Raw genomic sequence first — 16,300 nt, 5'->3', positions numbered from 1 at the left:
GTGAAGGTCAGTCTCTGGTCTAACTAAAGACGTTCTGTGTCGGTAATAGATGTGAGGAGCCAGGTAGTCTATTTCTGCCTGTATGCAAGATATTTAAGTTACTACCAGCTCAAAACATCAGAAAATACTAGTGATATCCAAGATGCAGCCATGCATGATGAGAGATACTATTAATAAAGTTTGTTTTCATGTGAAAAATGTAGCAAAATCCACATAGCAGTCTGGTAATGAGACACACCCAGCTGAAGTTTATATTCAGTAGAATAATGAGTTTCACATCAACAACCTTGAGAACAACAGAACTGAATATATTTCATGGGATTTAATTTCACCCCAGATTTCAAAGGTCATAAGATAATTCAACACAAAAATAACAGATGCTGTAACCCTTTTTTTTCTATTTGTAATTTTTGCAGGCAGCCTTGCAACAGACAGCAATTTCTGTAACTGTAGTTAAAATGTCCATTGTTTAAAACTGTCAAATTTCACATCTAAGGGTTTGAAAAAGAAGTAGAGAAATCTGGACTCTAAAGAAGCCACTTTGTGCATTTCACAAGATTAAACAGCATCCCAGCAGTGCAGTAAACCCTTAAGGGCACCCCTCTGCACACAGAGCTGTAGTTTCCTTAAGAAGCTTAGGAAGGACACAGGAGCATGGGGCTCTGAGCTCAAATCACTGTATCATTGATGGCGATACTTGGAAGGGGACAGTGGTGGGGGCTCTGCTTCTTTTGGAGCCAAACATTCCAGCAGGGTCAGTGCTTAGCCTTAGGGTGGGGGAAGTGTTAGAAAGGAAGAAGGGTGGTCTCTGTAATTAAAGGAGAGAAAAGGGGTATAAGTCCTTCCTAATCCTTTGTTCCTCTTGAGGTGCACAGAACCAGAAGCAATGTGACCCCAACAAAAGAAACACAGGAAGCCAGGAAGAGACAGCTCCTGACTCCCGACTGTCCCCTGCCTACAGAATCTGTGAGGGGAATTCAATTAGAGAGAAATCATATTTTTACAGGGAGTTGACTCAGACATCTTCCACATCAGTCACCACGACCCTATATTTGGTGCTCTTTTAATGTAACGCATGCAAAAAAAAAAAAAAAAAAAAAAAAAAAGGTATTGGAATCATATTTCTATATGAATAACTTAAGGGTCATGATTGGATCAGACACCCTGGGTGACAATATCTCTCCTAGTGGATGGATTTTAATTGAGCTCTACATTTTGCACAAAAAAGGCAACCGAATCATATAAAATAAACAGATTACCCAAAGGATTTTTAATCGTCTTTATCTGAACTATATGAACTATGCAGCATGAGGTAGGTCTCTACAGACTTTGCACATGAAAAGACTGAGATGTTAGTCAATTTTTTTTTCAAAACTTTCTTCAGTCAGTCAAATTGGAGTGTTTATGAACATCGATATTCAAATGTTGCCACAGATTCTCCATCAAAACTCTGGAATCAATGTCCTGCTGGAAGACAAACTGTTTCAAACTCGCTTGTTTTTTTTTCAAAGATTACGCAATATTTGGCTCAATTTGTTTGACCAATTACCCTGTTGTGAATTAAATGCATATTCCACAGGATGATGCTGCCACCACCATGTTTCACCACTGGCGTGGAGTAATCAGGGTGCAACTCTTATAGTCTTCATAGGTCTTTTTATTGCCATTGAGATTATTTTTAAAAGCAATTGGTTTTTCATTCAGGGGTGTCAGAATAAGTCACTGAGATCATATTTTCACCACAATTCTTTTATCTAAGTTTAAATAAGTACATATACTTTTGTAAAGCACTATTAGAATAACAAAATACTCATTTTACAATGAACGCTTTCTTTTAGAGTATGCCAGAGAAAAAAAAAAACAACAGTAGGAGAGACAGTTTTACTGGCACACACATCAGGAGCACCTTCTCCTGATGGTCTTCTTCCAATTATCAGCAAATGTAATAAAATGCTTCCAGCAGTTTCATTAATGTCTGTTTTAACAAGCTGTTAATGGCCTAAACAAAGAATTTATAAAACATTTGGTGGGCTATACTGCTTGATTCAAATTTTCTCGATTTTCTCTTACAGTGTCACATTAACTATATGCACACGGACATCCTCTAGTGGATGCATACATGACTGCATTTAAAGGAAAACAAATTTGCATGTTAATCATGAAAGCCATATAATTTTTTTTTTTTTTTTATCATCCATAAAGTGCCTGTATTATCATGAGCACAAATACAGAAACTGTGGGGTGCAGTCGACCTCAACGCTGAATCATGTGACGGTATATAAATTGAAGCTGTGGCAGAAAAAGCCCCTGAGGAGTGATAGTCTGTAATTACAGTTCCTGCTGCCTCTTGTCTCATCAGTATTACTGTACATCCTGCCAACACACAGACAGAAAGAGCTGCATTCGGCCACAGCTCTACTCCCTGCTGGCTACTCAATTACCGAGAGGGCCATGGATTTTAGCTCCAGTTCAGTCTTTAAGTGATGTTTTCTTTATTGCTCTCTTTGTATTTCTTTTCCTTACCTACTATATGTCCTCCAATTTTATTACCAAAATGTGTGAAAAAGTGATCAAAATAGATTCACCTTTCGTCTTAGCATAACTTCATATCTTCCTTCTGGCTCTGATTGGTTGTTTTTGACTGGGAGTGAAACATTTCTGCAGATGGCAGTAGGACCACAGGGAGAAGTTGGAAGAGCACAGATTTGTTACCTCATATTATACTGTCACAACATAGTGACAACTTTGATAAATATGTAAAAAAAAATAATAATAATAATTTTACTTATATTTAAGATTTACCCATTGCTGCATTAACTCTTTGTGTAGCCAGTGATGTTGTGGCCATTCTGAAGACAGAGAAAACCCCATTGCTAAAGACATCCAGCTGATTACAGAGTGAGGCAATAAACTGTGGGTCTGACACTTTTGTAATTATCCAAACTAATAATACTGTTCTGGGTATAAATGAGAGCACTCCTGAAAAACAAGAAAATGACCAAAAAACACTGACAGCATTAAAGTTTCGATCTTTACTATTTATAAACCCTCCTAATTATCTTCGCTCATATTGAAAACAAAAGCTGGGCAACACATTTAATAGTCCCTTTGTAACTACATTGACAGAGGCAATAAATCCGCTGCTATTGTTGTTGTTGTAAGGGTTCCCTCATAAAACATGTGAGTAATGTTGGAGAACTTAAATAGGACTGAGACACAGAGTGTGAAAAGATTAATTTACACTGCTTGGAAGATATTTTCCTACAAAACTTAACAAATTGTTTTATAACGACTGGATAAACCAGATTGTTACTGTGGGAATTTCCCAGCAGTTATAATTCTCCGACTGCCAAAATTTTCCTGGCAAAGCTGATTAAAATCGCTCACATCTACAGAGAATTGAGTCCGTTCCTAAAACCAGGGGGAAAAAAAAGGAAAAAGTTTTAATTGGGCTCTTGTGGCGTTTTTATCACGTTAGCAGTAATTTTTAAAATGTGTGATTAGATTGAATATCTGTCCTTAAGGAAACTAAACGTGCAGCTATTAAACGAAAATGTGAACAGTACCAAAGTCAAGGTATGCAAACAGCTAAGTAGTTCAGAAGAGGACTGAGCAACAATAGCAAATGTTTTATCGTTACGCTTTTAGGGGACAGACGTCGACTCAGTCTATCAAAACTAAGGTGCCACCTGTAAGGTCTGCAGTTTTCCGTTGTTAAGAAGCGGTCAAAGGTCACAGCTGTTACCTGGAGACATCAGACACACCCAATGTCTCACCGGATTTTATGGGGCTTAATAAAACTCCCTTTTGCAGCAGAATTTTTTAGTTGACACTTATCTGAAAGCACATGCAGCATTTCAGTGAGTCTTCCCATAGTAACTCTTCTACGTATCAAGTAATTGCTTTAAGGGCAGCCAACAACCTCAAAAAATATTTCTGACTATTTTAACAAGTGTAAGTTTGATTACAGAATGTCTGCCATATCATTCAGTGTGTAACACAACATTGTTTAACAACTACACCTTTTTACTCTCCAAGTGTTTAAACATGCTGTCCCTACCATGACCTTTTAGTAGTGGCAGAATTGTTTTTAGTTCAAACAATCAGAGTTGATTGTTTGAGCTACATAGGGGGCTATCCAATAAAAAAAAGTCTGTTAGAAGCTTCAAAAAACTTGAGACTGAGACACAGGATCACCTCTGGAAAGACTTGAAGTTTTCTGTTAACAGATGACCTCCAAGATAGTGAAAATATTCAGTCTTTCAATGTGCAAAACCCAAATACTTTGGAGGTTCTTCTACAACTTTTTTATCGTATATGAAGAGATATATTTAAACCATGTATCATTTACATTAAATCGCCCAAAATGTGTTAGTATTTGTGGTTTCAACAAATAATAAAAAGTCGCCAAGTTTTATGCATAAGAATACTTTTGGAATCCACTGCATGTTGCCACATTTTAAATTAGCTGCTGCCCTCCAGATAGTTTGTGATGCAGAAATGACTGATTTAGGCTGACACTCCTAGCAGCTGTCTAGATGAGACAGCGTCACCCTGGCAACGACTCGAAGATGGGGAAAAGATAATCTGCTAATCCAATTCAAAAGAAATGTCAGGGAATCACACCTGAGAGAAACTCTGAAGACCGAAATCATTCATATCCCTGATCATGAGAGAAGATTTCCCAATCTAAATCCCCTCTGTTTTTTTATTTTTTTTTTTATGTAGTTTCAAAAAAGAAAAGGCTGCATGTTAATTTTAATGTATTCTGAAGTGAACTTTACCTGTTGGAGGAGTAGGAGGAGGAGTGCTGTCCGTTACCAACACTGTGGGGGAGAGGAGGCATCCTGGAGAGAAGGTGATATCGTCCAGACAGATGTCTCCCTTTTCGCTGCGCCCCACCTTCCCTTCAAACACCACCTGGAAGTCTGCAGAGGAGCTCAGCTGGAGTTCCTTCATTTGCCAGTAGTTGCCCTGATCTCCAGTCAGGTTCAGCAGGAGGTGAAGACTTTCCTCGGTTTTAGCGAAAACACTGAGGGTTCCGATACCGTCTCCAGACATGTGATAGTAGAAACGCATCTACCCAGAAAAAACGGTAAATCTGTCAAGACCTGAATGCATTCTTATCATATTTATGCAATTTATTTAAACAGGTTTTATGTTGCTGTCCATTTGTGTCTATTTCATCACAAATATTTAGATTTTCTTAGGATTTTTTTACTGTATCTCACTCATATAAATGATCTTTGTTAAATAATTTAAATAAAACGTGACTTTCCCTTCACTGACACCAACAAGCATGGATTTGTATATGTATATTCATACAACATTTTTCTTTTTTTTAAAAAAGAAAGGAGTAAATCCAAATTTTCAACTTATGTCATTATTTATACATCTAAATATAAAAGAAATGATAAATAATAATAAAAAAACAGAACTGTTTCGTCCTTGTCATTTATTTCCGACTTTATTAAGAAATATGTTATATTTATTTCTGTGTTTACAATCCATCCTTTTGAATTTTAGTGTCTTACATTTTTGATTTTTTTTCTATTTCCTAACTGCATGGCAGCATTGTTTTCATAATTCTTTATGTTTGATTTCAACTAATTTTTTGCAAAGTAGTGGTTTAATCTAACTAATCTGGCAAATTTCTTGAAAAATGCAGACGTTTTAACTAATTACTCATTTAATTTAATTTAATTTAGTCTTTTAGGGTTGGCAAACATAACTGATTGTTTTTATATCTACTCACTCAATAAAGTCTAGTTGCTCTTTTTCTAGCTTACTTCTTTAACGACACAAAGATAATGTATTTCTCCAAGATTCAGATTTGAAAACACTGATGCTTTAAGAGCATCCTCTGAAAATGGAGGCTTTTTTCAAGAGCGACTGGTCTTCTGCTGTCTACTTCATAGAAAAATAAGCCTCTTTCTCTCCTCTCCATTTCCATGCTCCATCTTTCCTTCATTTTCATTCCTGCCTTCTCGCTGACTTTATGACTGATTGACGGGTCAGGATGGTGATAAGGTGCGCTCCACACAGAGCCAGCAGGGCAGTCAATCAAGAAATCAGTCCTGATTTCTACGAGCCGACAGATACGAGCACAGAGTTTTGAATAAGTGCATCAGCAAATTTTTTATTGTAATTTTTATGCTATTTTAACCCCAAAAATCTCATATGAAATTTTAGGTGCTTTATAACTACAGATCCAATCTATGATTTATCATTTTTGAGCAAAGTTTGGGAGAACATGTTTTTAACTCATTCAAAATTGATGTTTTGAATGATGCTTTGAATGCTCTGACTGGGATTTATCAATCCCAGTCAAAACGGAAAGACACAGCTCTACTATATAGATTATGAGCGGAAAAGTATGCTGATATTATTGGATCTAAGTATTGATCCATGGACTCAAGATCAGGAACTGCTGTTGTGATTTAAATTTCATCTGGATGAATTCTTCACGACTTTGTCATGTCTAACATTACAAAGTGATACATGGAGTTCCACAACTCAATTTAGTTAATTGGGGCCTGCCATGGCAATGCACATGCACAGGAGATTTTTTTTCTGATAACGAATTGCCACAAAGTATAAATCAGATTTTTAGTTTTATGTTGAATGTCTGTTTTATAATACTTTCACCACCTGACAAAAAAACAAAACAAAAACATTTTCACTTTTCTGAAAAATTCACGTACTGCACAATTCTTAAGTAGTATTATAAACAACAATATTACTTGTTATATTTCACTTTTGCTCCAAAGTAGACACTTAATAAATCATTTTATGATTGGCAAAATATACGTTTTGCGCTGCTCTACTCTACTAGTACTTTCTTAAAAAGAAAAGATCACCCTCTAAAATTTGGAGAGGGTTCATGTTGCACAAATGTTACTCTGTGAATGAGTTTTCTGCCAATGTTAGCATTGATTTTTAGCTACTTATTGTGACTTTTCTTAACATGTTTGTACAGTTACGTTATGACAATCTGATTTCAAAATTAACTTGAGAATCTGTACTGCCAATGTGGACTCACCTTGCACTGTGAACTCCTTCTGCTCAGTAAGGGTCCAATCACACGGGCAGCGTCACCCACCGCCTGAGGGAATGAGCTTTCCAGGTAGAGGTAGTGTCCAGTGGGATCTCTCAAGGTGTGGTCACTGGACGGGCCCGTTCCAAGAGTTGGGGTGCTGCCTGCTTTGATCAGCCAGTCAAAGTCGTCCTGTCGGCACTGGCGCCAAGAGCAAAGGTCAAACTCAAAATTGCAGCGTCCACTAAAGCCCTCTGAAAGACAACAAGAGGAAAAGAGATATCAACATAGGTTTTCAAATGATTTGGGAATCAATCTTTCCTCACAGATAAAAAAGAAAAAGAAAAAAAAACGTAAGGTCTCACTGCAGATGAAAGGGTCCTCATCTGAATTATCCCCGCAGTGGTTGATGAAGTCACACAAATTGTCCTGAGGGATGCAGTGGCTGTTTGCGCAGGCAAACTCCTCTGATGTGCACGGCTGGCCGGATGGAAGAACGGGGGAGCAATCCCGGAAGCTGACATCATCTATCACTACGTCCCCCATGTAGCTGATCCCTCGTTTCGCCCTGAACACCACCTGACATTTTTAAAACAGATGACTGATGACTGATAACTTAACATTCAAGATGAATCATGATCTGTGCATGTGTTTGCAATGTAGAAGAAGAAAACTGAGCATTTAAAATTAAATCAGAATTTTTTGAAGTTGTCAGATAGATAAGTAAGCAAAGGACATATGTGTAATTGCTTAGAATCTGAGTATGTCACACATTACAAGATCTTGGGTGCAAAAATCATCAGCAGACCTGAAAGTCATTTGATAAACCCAAAAACACTTCAGCTCGTTTCCATCCGTTGCCTTGGTTACCGGTCTGAGACCAAACCACATGGGTGAGGTTTTTGTGTCTGAACAGCACCTATGGAAGAGATAAAACATCTCTAACATGGTTCTGATGGGACATGCATTTTAACTCAAAGTTTCACTGGGGGTATTTACCTGCAGGGTTCCCACGGTGAATCCACTCATGTGGTACCAGAATATGAGGGTGCACTGTGGAGCAGTGGAGGAGATGACTGGTGTTTGGAGGTCAGAGAACTGACCATAGCCGCCATTTGAGCTGTCTGCATACATATACCAACCCTTAGGGCTGTTACTGCAGAAGGAACAATACAGAACAGCAATAATTCCGTTATTGAAAATCAATTGAATTAACATTTTCCAGAACTCTTGTCATTTTCCCCCCCAAAATTGCTTTGGACATTTCTAAATTATTTTACAACAAACTGTAAAACAACCACACCTTTTGACTATTTTCTATAATTAATATTTTGTTAGAATTATTCCTAGTAACACCAGTCAGTGGCTGCAAAGTGGGGCAGTTGGAAGCAACTGATGACTTGCAGCAAAAAGGCACTGATTTTTACCTGGGGTCTTTCTGCCAAAAAAAAAAAAAAAATCAAAAATTGTTGTTAATCATAGTTCATTTATGATTTAAAAAGAAAAGCATCACTACATCCTTACAATGGCAGTGACACACCTTCTTGTTTGACAAATGTGTTTTCTCAATCAACTGACGTGTTTTAAACGGACAGGGATATTTATCTCTGGCTCTCACAGAGTGTGGTCGTTAGTTGGACGGTGGTTCTGCTCTCCATTATGACTGCTTTCCCCCTGGTCAGCTGCCCAGCGAAAGACGTGGTTCACGCTGAAAGAAGGACTAACGACAGTCCAGCCGCAAGAAACGCCGCCTTCGAAATTGCATCTTTCCTTCACTGAAAGAGAGAGAGGCATGCAACTAGGAAAAAAGCAGGACAGGGAAGAATAATAGGTAGTAAAAACCACAACCATTTACCGCAGTTTGTTTCATCTGATCCATCAGAACAGTCCTGCTTGAAGTCGCACACTTGGCTGAGTAAAACACACTCGCTATGTGTTCCACACACAAACTGCCCCTCGGGACAATTGTTGGGTATGGCTGTCGGGGCCGGAGTGGTCAGTGGTGGGGTGATCGGAGAAGGTAGCTCTCCTGCAACACGAGACAGGGGGTGGGGGGTAAATAAAAGAGTGCAGAGCTGCTGCCCTGGGTTTATCTGATGCGTTGAAGGCTTACCATGAAACAGCTGACAGTCCAGGAAGGAAAGGTCATCGATCGCAATGTCTCCTTCAAAATCATCTCCAACTGTACCTTCAATTAAAATCTAAAAACGGGAAAAATTACTAAAACATAATAGGCAATAATATTAATTATTATTGTTGATTTTTTTTTAAATAATGGATAGATCATAAAAACACATCTCAGCATATCTCAGCTGTTATTAAAATCCCTGCAGTTCTTCAAAAATATCACATCATTGTTACAGGTTACACCATTATGAGCTATTGTTTCTTTTTTTTTATATCGTCATAATGACTTTGAATACTCAGGAATATGTTTCCAATCTAGGAGCTCACGTTTAAGCTTCTGTTTTTGTCCTTAAATGTTCTCTTCTTTCCACTGTGCATGCAGGCAGATCCCTCTCTGCCAGAATTAAATTAATCAGTGTCAATATTTTAAACGTTTCCCTGTCTGCACTCAATTAAATTAACAAATGGAGCTCCTGTTCCAGTGACACGGCCCAGGAAAAGTCTTTAACTGCCTGTCAAGTTGGAATCACTCATGAGTGATGACAACAGAACATCCATCTCCAGTGATCGATGCTGAGCACCAAAGCAATTAAATGGATCTTCATCACGCAGTGCTCTGGAATGCATTTGTAAATATGGACTCTTTGTTTCACTAGAGATTCGCTGCGAGCTGCTACGGATCTGTATTTACCCCGGACTCAGGTTTGTCTGTGCCTGCAAGGTGACTGCAAATGATTCGCAGTCAGATGTGAATGAAGTTATTAAGCTAGACAGTGAAGAAAATGTCTCAAGAACTTTAAATGTATTTTTTGTCTAATGTACTTTCAGACATCTTACAGTAGTGACCTGTAATTTTACAACACATAATTCACCTCTCACCTTTAAGTTCATACTGATTTGTAGAATAATGGTCAAATAAGACATCCTTGGATCTTAATCTTACATGGCTTTTGTAACCCTTTTGTTCAAGACTCTACTTTGAAATTAGATGTTCAGTATGCATTCTTGTGTGTGTATTTGGTTGGTCGTAATCCTAAATATTGACCTCTTACCTGGAAAGGGTGCGCACTGTGCAGGTACATAGTCTTCCTGTGCCATAGGTTTCCTTGGTTTCCATATTTTGCCCAGAGGAGCACGCCACGGCCTGTCGTGGTTGTCCTCAAGTACACCGCGAGGCTGAACACGTGCGATCCAAACATACAGTAATGGAAGCGAAAAGCACAGCGGTGGTGGGGGGGAAAAGGTGGGTCCTTGCCAGGCTGGTAGGTGGGTTCAAATATGGGGCTCAGCAGCACAGCTGTGTCCTTGAACTCCTGGGGGAGGGAAGACTCAATGTAGAGGTAATGACCGGAGGTGTTCCCCAGCGTGTGGTCCTTCCATGGGCCTGTGTTTCGGGTTGGAGTCGGGCCCTGGATGCGGGTCCAGTTAAACACATCTCCTCCACTCGTTTCCTGCTTCCAGTTGCACAGTCCGTCTTCAAAGTCGCACTGAATCTCTGGAGCTGTGAAAACCAATAAGACCGAGAAGATCTGAAATTGCAAACTTTAACAATTTAAATATGCCCTATGCTTTCCTGATGAGTTTAGGAAAGCATTCGATTTTAGATAGTTTGCCTACGATACTACATTCAAACTTTGCTGAAAATGTAATTAAAAGGCAAAAAAAAATCCAATGCAATCCATTGCTGTGAAATGTTTCAAATTGTCAAACTCAGACAAAGATCATTTCAGCAAATAGAACTATTTTGGTCATACACTTTGGGACTCTGGTCTTGTGTTTTGCTTTATTTTGTCAGTCTTTCCACGTTCAGTTCACTCCTTAGGTTTAAGATTCCTACTTGGCTGTTGTGGTAGTTGATATGCATTGTGAGTTGCAGTCCTTCTTACTTGATCTGAGGTCCTAATTTCCTGATTCTTTATTAGCTCTTGTGTTTTTGCTATTTACTATTTAGTTTCCAGATCCACACCAGATGTGACACAGAATGCATTTGTCCTAAAAATGTCCACTTTTGAGTCATTAAACAGAGTATTTTCCACAAACATACTGGAGGTCATCAGTATGTTTTAAGGAAATGCACAGTGGTCTTTGTTTTCTTTTTGGTCAAGCTCTTCTGCCTTGGAACTCTCCAATAAGTCATTTTGATCAATCTCTTTTTTTATAGTTGAATCATTAACTCTCATCTTAACTGACTGAGGTGATGCTGTTCTATGATTTAGATTTTTTTATGGGTGCTTTTGCCTAGTATTAGCCAACTACATGTTGTCAGCCAGGTTCTATTTTTTTTTTTTAGTTATTTAAGCAAATACCTTCTCGTATATATGGTCAGATTGGTTGGGATGGCTTTTTCCATTTCTAAATGAAAGTGTGATTTTTAAATTGCATTTTGTATTCGCTCAGGTTATTTGTGTCTGATATTAAAGCTTGTTTGTGGATCTGAAACATTTGAGATTGACAAAACAAACAAAGTCACAAGATGTCATATTCTCCAGCTTATTCTCGTGCACTTATAGACCTAATTGTTCTCACTTCAAGAAGTTGAGACACTCACAACACCCTTCTTCATCCGAGCCGTCCCCACAGTCGTCCACAAGGTCACAGAGCCGCAGGTGCTCCACACACGCTCTGGTGTGCACGCAGTGGAAATGCGTGTGCTCGGGGCACACGGCCACTGGCGGCGGCATCGAACAGTTCTTGAAGGAGACATCGTCGAAGGCGGAGACTCCGTCGAACACGCCGAGGCTGATTTTGGCCAAAGCAATCTGGAAGGGCTGAGTGATGCGCCCCAGCTGAATGGTGACCCGGTTCCACCGTCTCCCTTGATCGTACAGGGTCGTCCATATGACGGTCTTGTTTTGAACTCCTTTGAATCGGAGGTACATGTCAGCAGCGCCCACAGATACACCTGAGTTATAATGCCTGAGGGGATAAGAAGTAGATTGAATCTGAAACTCGGCTGATAAATTTATCCTGACACGGTAAGGAGCACATTGTAAGATAATATATCTATGAAATTACATACTCGTATGAGATACCCTAAATTACAGATTCATCCTATGATAATGCACCCCGCATGATCCCCGGTCACGATACGTGAGCAGTGAACAAATGTGAGCTGTGCAGGTTTTCATTTTCCAGAATTCCTATGACCATTAGGCAGAAAAACATAATCAGTCACTTAATATGAGCTTTTGGGACCATAAAAATGCCTGAACATGATTTATCAACATTCATATCTTATCCCGGCCTTAGTCAGTGGGGTGAAAGAAACATTAAACAGAGAGGGGAGGTTATTTTGAAACACCTGGCAGAGCAGCTAATCTGATTCAAAAGTCAGAGTGCAATCAAAAAGCAGAAACGCTTCAGTGAACTTAACAAGCAATATCCCCCAACAAAATAGGTAGTTATTATAATTTATTCAAGAATTTATTAGTAATATTAATTGTTACAGCTTCACTGTTGCCTTGAAGCAAAAAGGTCCTGGGTTCAAATCTCAGTCTGGAGTCTTTCTTCATCGAGTTTGCATTTGTTTTCCCTGAGGACTCCGGCTTCCTTCCAGAGTCAAAAACAAACATGACTGTGGTGTAACTACATTTTTATGAATTGCAGTTTGTGCTACAGATCCAGATGAAGTCTAAGCTTAGCGGTACAACACAGTGAAAAAGTGTGACTACTAAAATTACTTTTTGATTTAAAAAAAAAAAAAAAGTTCACATTGCAAAGACAAATGATCCTTTTAGTTCAATCATCTCTGACTTTCACAAACATCTTTAAAGTCCCTGCCTGGTCCTCTTTGAATATATACTGAGTGAGTAAACATTTTGAACATATCTATGTTTTATTATTATTACGTAAGATGTGATTTGGAATTGGTCAAACAATGAGCAGTCTAAGTTCAAGAAAATAATCTCTATTACTCTGCAGGTAAGACATTAATAAGTACTCTTATCGTTTCCACAGAACCCTGCCTCTAAAAAGATCTGGGCTACCGCTAAAGATGGCAGCACTTTGAAAAGAGAAGCAAAGGTGGAGGAATGGTTGATACCGCAATACAGTACAATCTATGAGTGTGAATGATCTCTAGTTGTATGGTCATGTTGAACAATGTTGAACGTTGTAATATTACAAGAAAGAAAGAAAAATAGTCCATAGAGGGGAAAGGATGTCACATGTTTCTCACCAAAAGGTCATGGTGCATCCCGAGGCTGATTGCTGGAACCAGGGTCCAATGAGAACAGCATTTGGATGCAGACTACTGCTGTTTCTCAGTATAAACATGTAATGACCTGCGGTCACAACAAAAATAAATAAATCTTGGTCAACATGCTTCTAAATCCTGTTTTTTTTTTTTTCTTCCTGAAAGTAATATGTTTGACAGCACAGTCACATTTCAACTAGGTAGTTTGTTTACAGATAACTGTCTACACCTTAAATATTCCCACTTGGCCACTTGAGCCAAACAGATCAATTTTATCTACTTCTCCCTTTGGCTTCATGTCCAAGTTGCCATGGTAACCTGCATCATTGAAAACCTTAGTTCCTCCATAGAAAATCTTTATTTAACCCCACTTTCCCTGGTCTTAATTAGAAAGAACAAAGCAGATGTTAGGATGCAGTGCCATCAGCTGGTGACGGTGTAGGAATCGCTGCACATGACTGTGAACAGCAGCATCCTAGGATCAGAACAGTGCTATGACTTTGTGTTGATGATGCATATTTTGCCTCCAAACATATCCTGAATGCATGGCAGTCATCTTCAGAGAAATTTGATCACGTCAGCAATTAATGGTTATTGGTTAAAACTAAAGCATCCTTCTCGGCAGTGGCGATATTGAATGCTGTTAAACACTACATAGGAGCAATAGCCTTTCTACAGAACAATTAGTACTAATTAGTTGTCAAATCATAACAGAATTTGGCAGCATATTCTAAAGAGGTTTCAAATTATATACATATGTCAACGTTAAACACTGTGTTTCTGTGCCTTTTTCAGACCATTTCACTCGATAATCATAACAAAAACAACAGATGGTGCTTGTTTGGAGTCAGCCAGCAACAAAGTTGAAGCTGCGACTTTAAACAGTTCTGTTCAGGAAAGAAACAGGAAGATGTAATGAAGCATGATAAACAGTAACATATTGTGTGGTAAATGAGCAAAATAGGCTCTCGTGTTAACTGTTATTCAGACGGCTGAGAAGGTAACGTCTCCACGTTTGGAGCACATTGAACTACAATGTTTTTTCAACAAAAGCTGATTTTTCCAATATTTTTGGACGGGCTCAGTACAGTTCTTTTCAACCTTATCACATGTCACACTTCTTTGTTTTTCGTATTTGTTCCCTCTACCTTTAGTGCTGTTGGTAGTGTGGTCCGGTAGGGGTGGGTGACCATAGTAGTCCGGCGGTACCTTGTCAGATGAGCCCCTGATCCAGTCAAACCCATCTCCAGGAGTGAGCTCATACCAGCCGCATGAACCGTCCTCAAAGTCACACTCAGAAGCTAAAAACAGAGAAAGAAAACACTGTAGGGATGCTGCCCTTCTGGGTAATCAGTCCGGAAAGGCAACTGTATGTGATTAGGCTTAATTGAACCAATTTACAAACTCCATAAACACTTTAGTTGTTTATTGGTGCACTATAATTTAAATCAGCTGCATCTAATTGCTTAAGGATTGATATTTTATGTGCTGATGGTTCAGTACTACAGTGTTCAAAACATGTTATTATGATCAAAAGCTTTAAGTGGACCTGTAAACAGATGAATTTAGCAGCTATGCAACTAATGAAGTGGTGGTACAGTCCTTTTGAATCTGACTGACTGCACACATAAGGCAAGACAAGACAAGACAAGACAAGACGAGACAAGACAAGATAAGATACGATGCAAACATCACTTAGCACTTCTGAGGAGAATAAAATGTGTTTTCTGTTTGCATTTTGTTCTTATAATCACTGTAAGAGTCTATAAAAATTAACTTTGTATACCTGCAGCAGGTAACAGACTGATGAACCATTACTGTCCAATGCAAACGCACATCAAAACGACTGAGCTATGTTGCTTTTTAACAGTCTGATGGCAACAGAGGGTGTCAGATAAATCCTGAAAACATCTTTCAGTGGAACTGAAATGTGATCATTTCAAAGTGTTACTTAGTAAAGTGGTTCTTACGGCATCTGTCTTCATCTTCTCCATGGGAACAATATGGTGAGAAGTCACACACTTTGCTCTCCTCGATACACCCCCCTCTAGCGCAGGTGAACCATGAAGGAGGGCAGGGAGGTGCAGTGAGGACTCTGCCCTCTGCCAAGTACACAATAAAAATAAGAGATTAATACAATTAATCAAATTTGTTTGAGTCACTGTTGTAATTAAAATATTTCCTTGAGAGAACGTGCTCAATTAGCATAAATGAGCGCGGTGGTTCCCAAAACGAAGCAAGTGCATTTGATTAAATTGCAGTAATGGTTCAGATTTTGATCAATAGCACAGAAAAGACGCCATCGCTTAAATCAACTCAATGGGACTATATGAGGAGCAAGAGGAAATATATCAAAACCATAGCCCAGTTTTTTTTTAAATCACTGTTAGCTGACCTCAGAAATTAATCTTTTGAATGTTGCCATTTTCAAAATATATTCTCAATGACCTTTAAAATGACTCATTTCAAACCCTAAGATGGCAACTGCATTAAAAAGCATATAATATATAACAATTTAATGAAATTCTCTTTTTAAAAAAGATTTAATAGGTACAGCACGGGCGTGTTCAACCTGTCTTGCCTACTCTTTGCTAACCAAAAATCCTGAATGTCATACGCAAGTGTGTGTCGCTCAAAGAAAGCAAAATGCCACTCTGATTATCTTTTCTTGTTAATGTTCCAATGATGGCAATCTCTGTTCTTTACAATCAAAAGTGATTCCAGAGCACGAACAGATTTAGACAGTACAAACACATCAGTTAGCTATAACAACAGTTCAACATCAGTAATCTTCCAGAAGGTGACTATGATTACATAAAGAGAGACTAAATTTGACTTCTAAACGTTTGAAGTAAGGGTCTTGGGGAGATCTTCTGGGGTGCTTGAACAGGACAGTGTGCTCACCACACATGTAATGGAGCCTGCATGAACAGTGGTAGCTC

At 38.7% G+C, this 16,300-nt stretch overlaps 1 protein-coding gene across 3 annotated transcripts in view; it reads right to left on the bottom strand.

Moving 5' to 3' along the window:
• malrd1 (MAM and LDL receptor class A domain containing 1) overlaps nucleotides 1-16,300 on the bottom strand; it is a 45,657-nt gene that overhangs the window by 23,804 nt on the left and 5,553 nt on the right. For all 3 annotated transcript variants that reach the window (XM_015055942.1, XM_015055951.1, XM_015055959.1), the window contains exons 6-18: nucleotides 15,329-15,460; nucleotides 14,507-14,659; nucleotides 13,341-13,446; nucleotides 11,712-12,079; nucleotides 10,216-10,664; nucleotides 9,150-9,237; nucleotides 8,892-9,065; nucleotides 8,655-8,811; nucleotides 8,036-8,192; nucleotides 7,845-7,955; nucleotides 7,402-7,615; nucleotides 7,043-7,290; nucleotides 4,785-5,079 (exon numbers count right to left, since the gene is read on the bottom strand). In XM_015055942.1, the coding sequence (XP_014911428.1) occupies nucleotides 4,785-5,079; nucleotides 7,043-7,290; nucleotides 7,402-7,615; nucleotides 7,845-7,955; nucleotides 8,036-8,192; nucleotides 8,655-8,811; nucleotides 8,892-9,065; nucleotides 9,150-9,237; nucleotides 10,216-10,664; nucleotides 11,712-12,079; nucleotides 13,341-13,446; nucleotides 14,507-14,659; nucleotides 15,329-15,460 (2,652 nt within the window). The remainder of the gene's footprint in view (nucleotides 1-4,784; nucleotides 5,080-7,042; nucleotides 7,291-7,401; nucleotides 7,616-7,844; nucleotides 7,956-8,035; nucleotides 8,193-8,654; nucleotides 8,812-8,891; nucleotides 9,066-9,149; nucleotides 9,238-10,215; nucleotides 10,665-11,711; nucleotides 12,080-13,340; nucleotides 13,447-14,506; nucleotides 14,660-15,328; nucleotides 15,461-16,300) is intronic.

Source organism: Poecilia latipinna, unplaced genomic scaffold (assembly GCF_001443285.1).
Source record: "Poecilia latipinna isolate Pla-1442-1.1 unplaced genomic scaffold, P_latipinna-1.0 Scaffold59, whole genome shotgun sequence".
NCBI lineage: Eukaryota > Metazoa > Chordata > Actinopteri > Cyprinodontiformes > Poeciliidae > Poecilia > Poecilia latipinna.
Note: the sequence above shows the minus strand (reverse complement) of the source record. Positions and strands in the feature narration are given on the sequence as shown.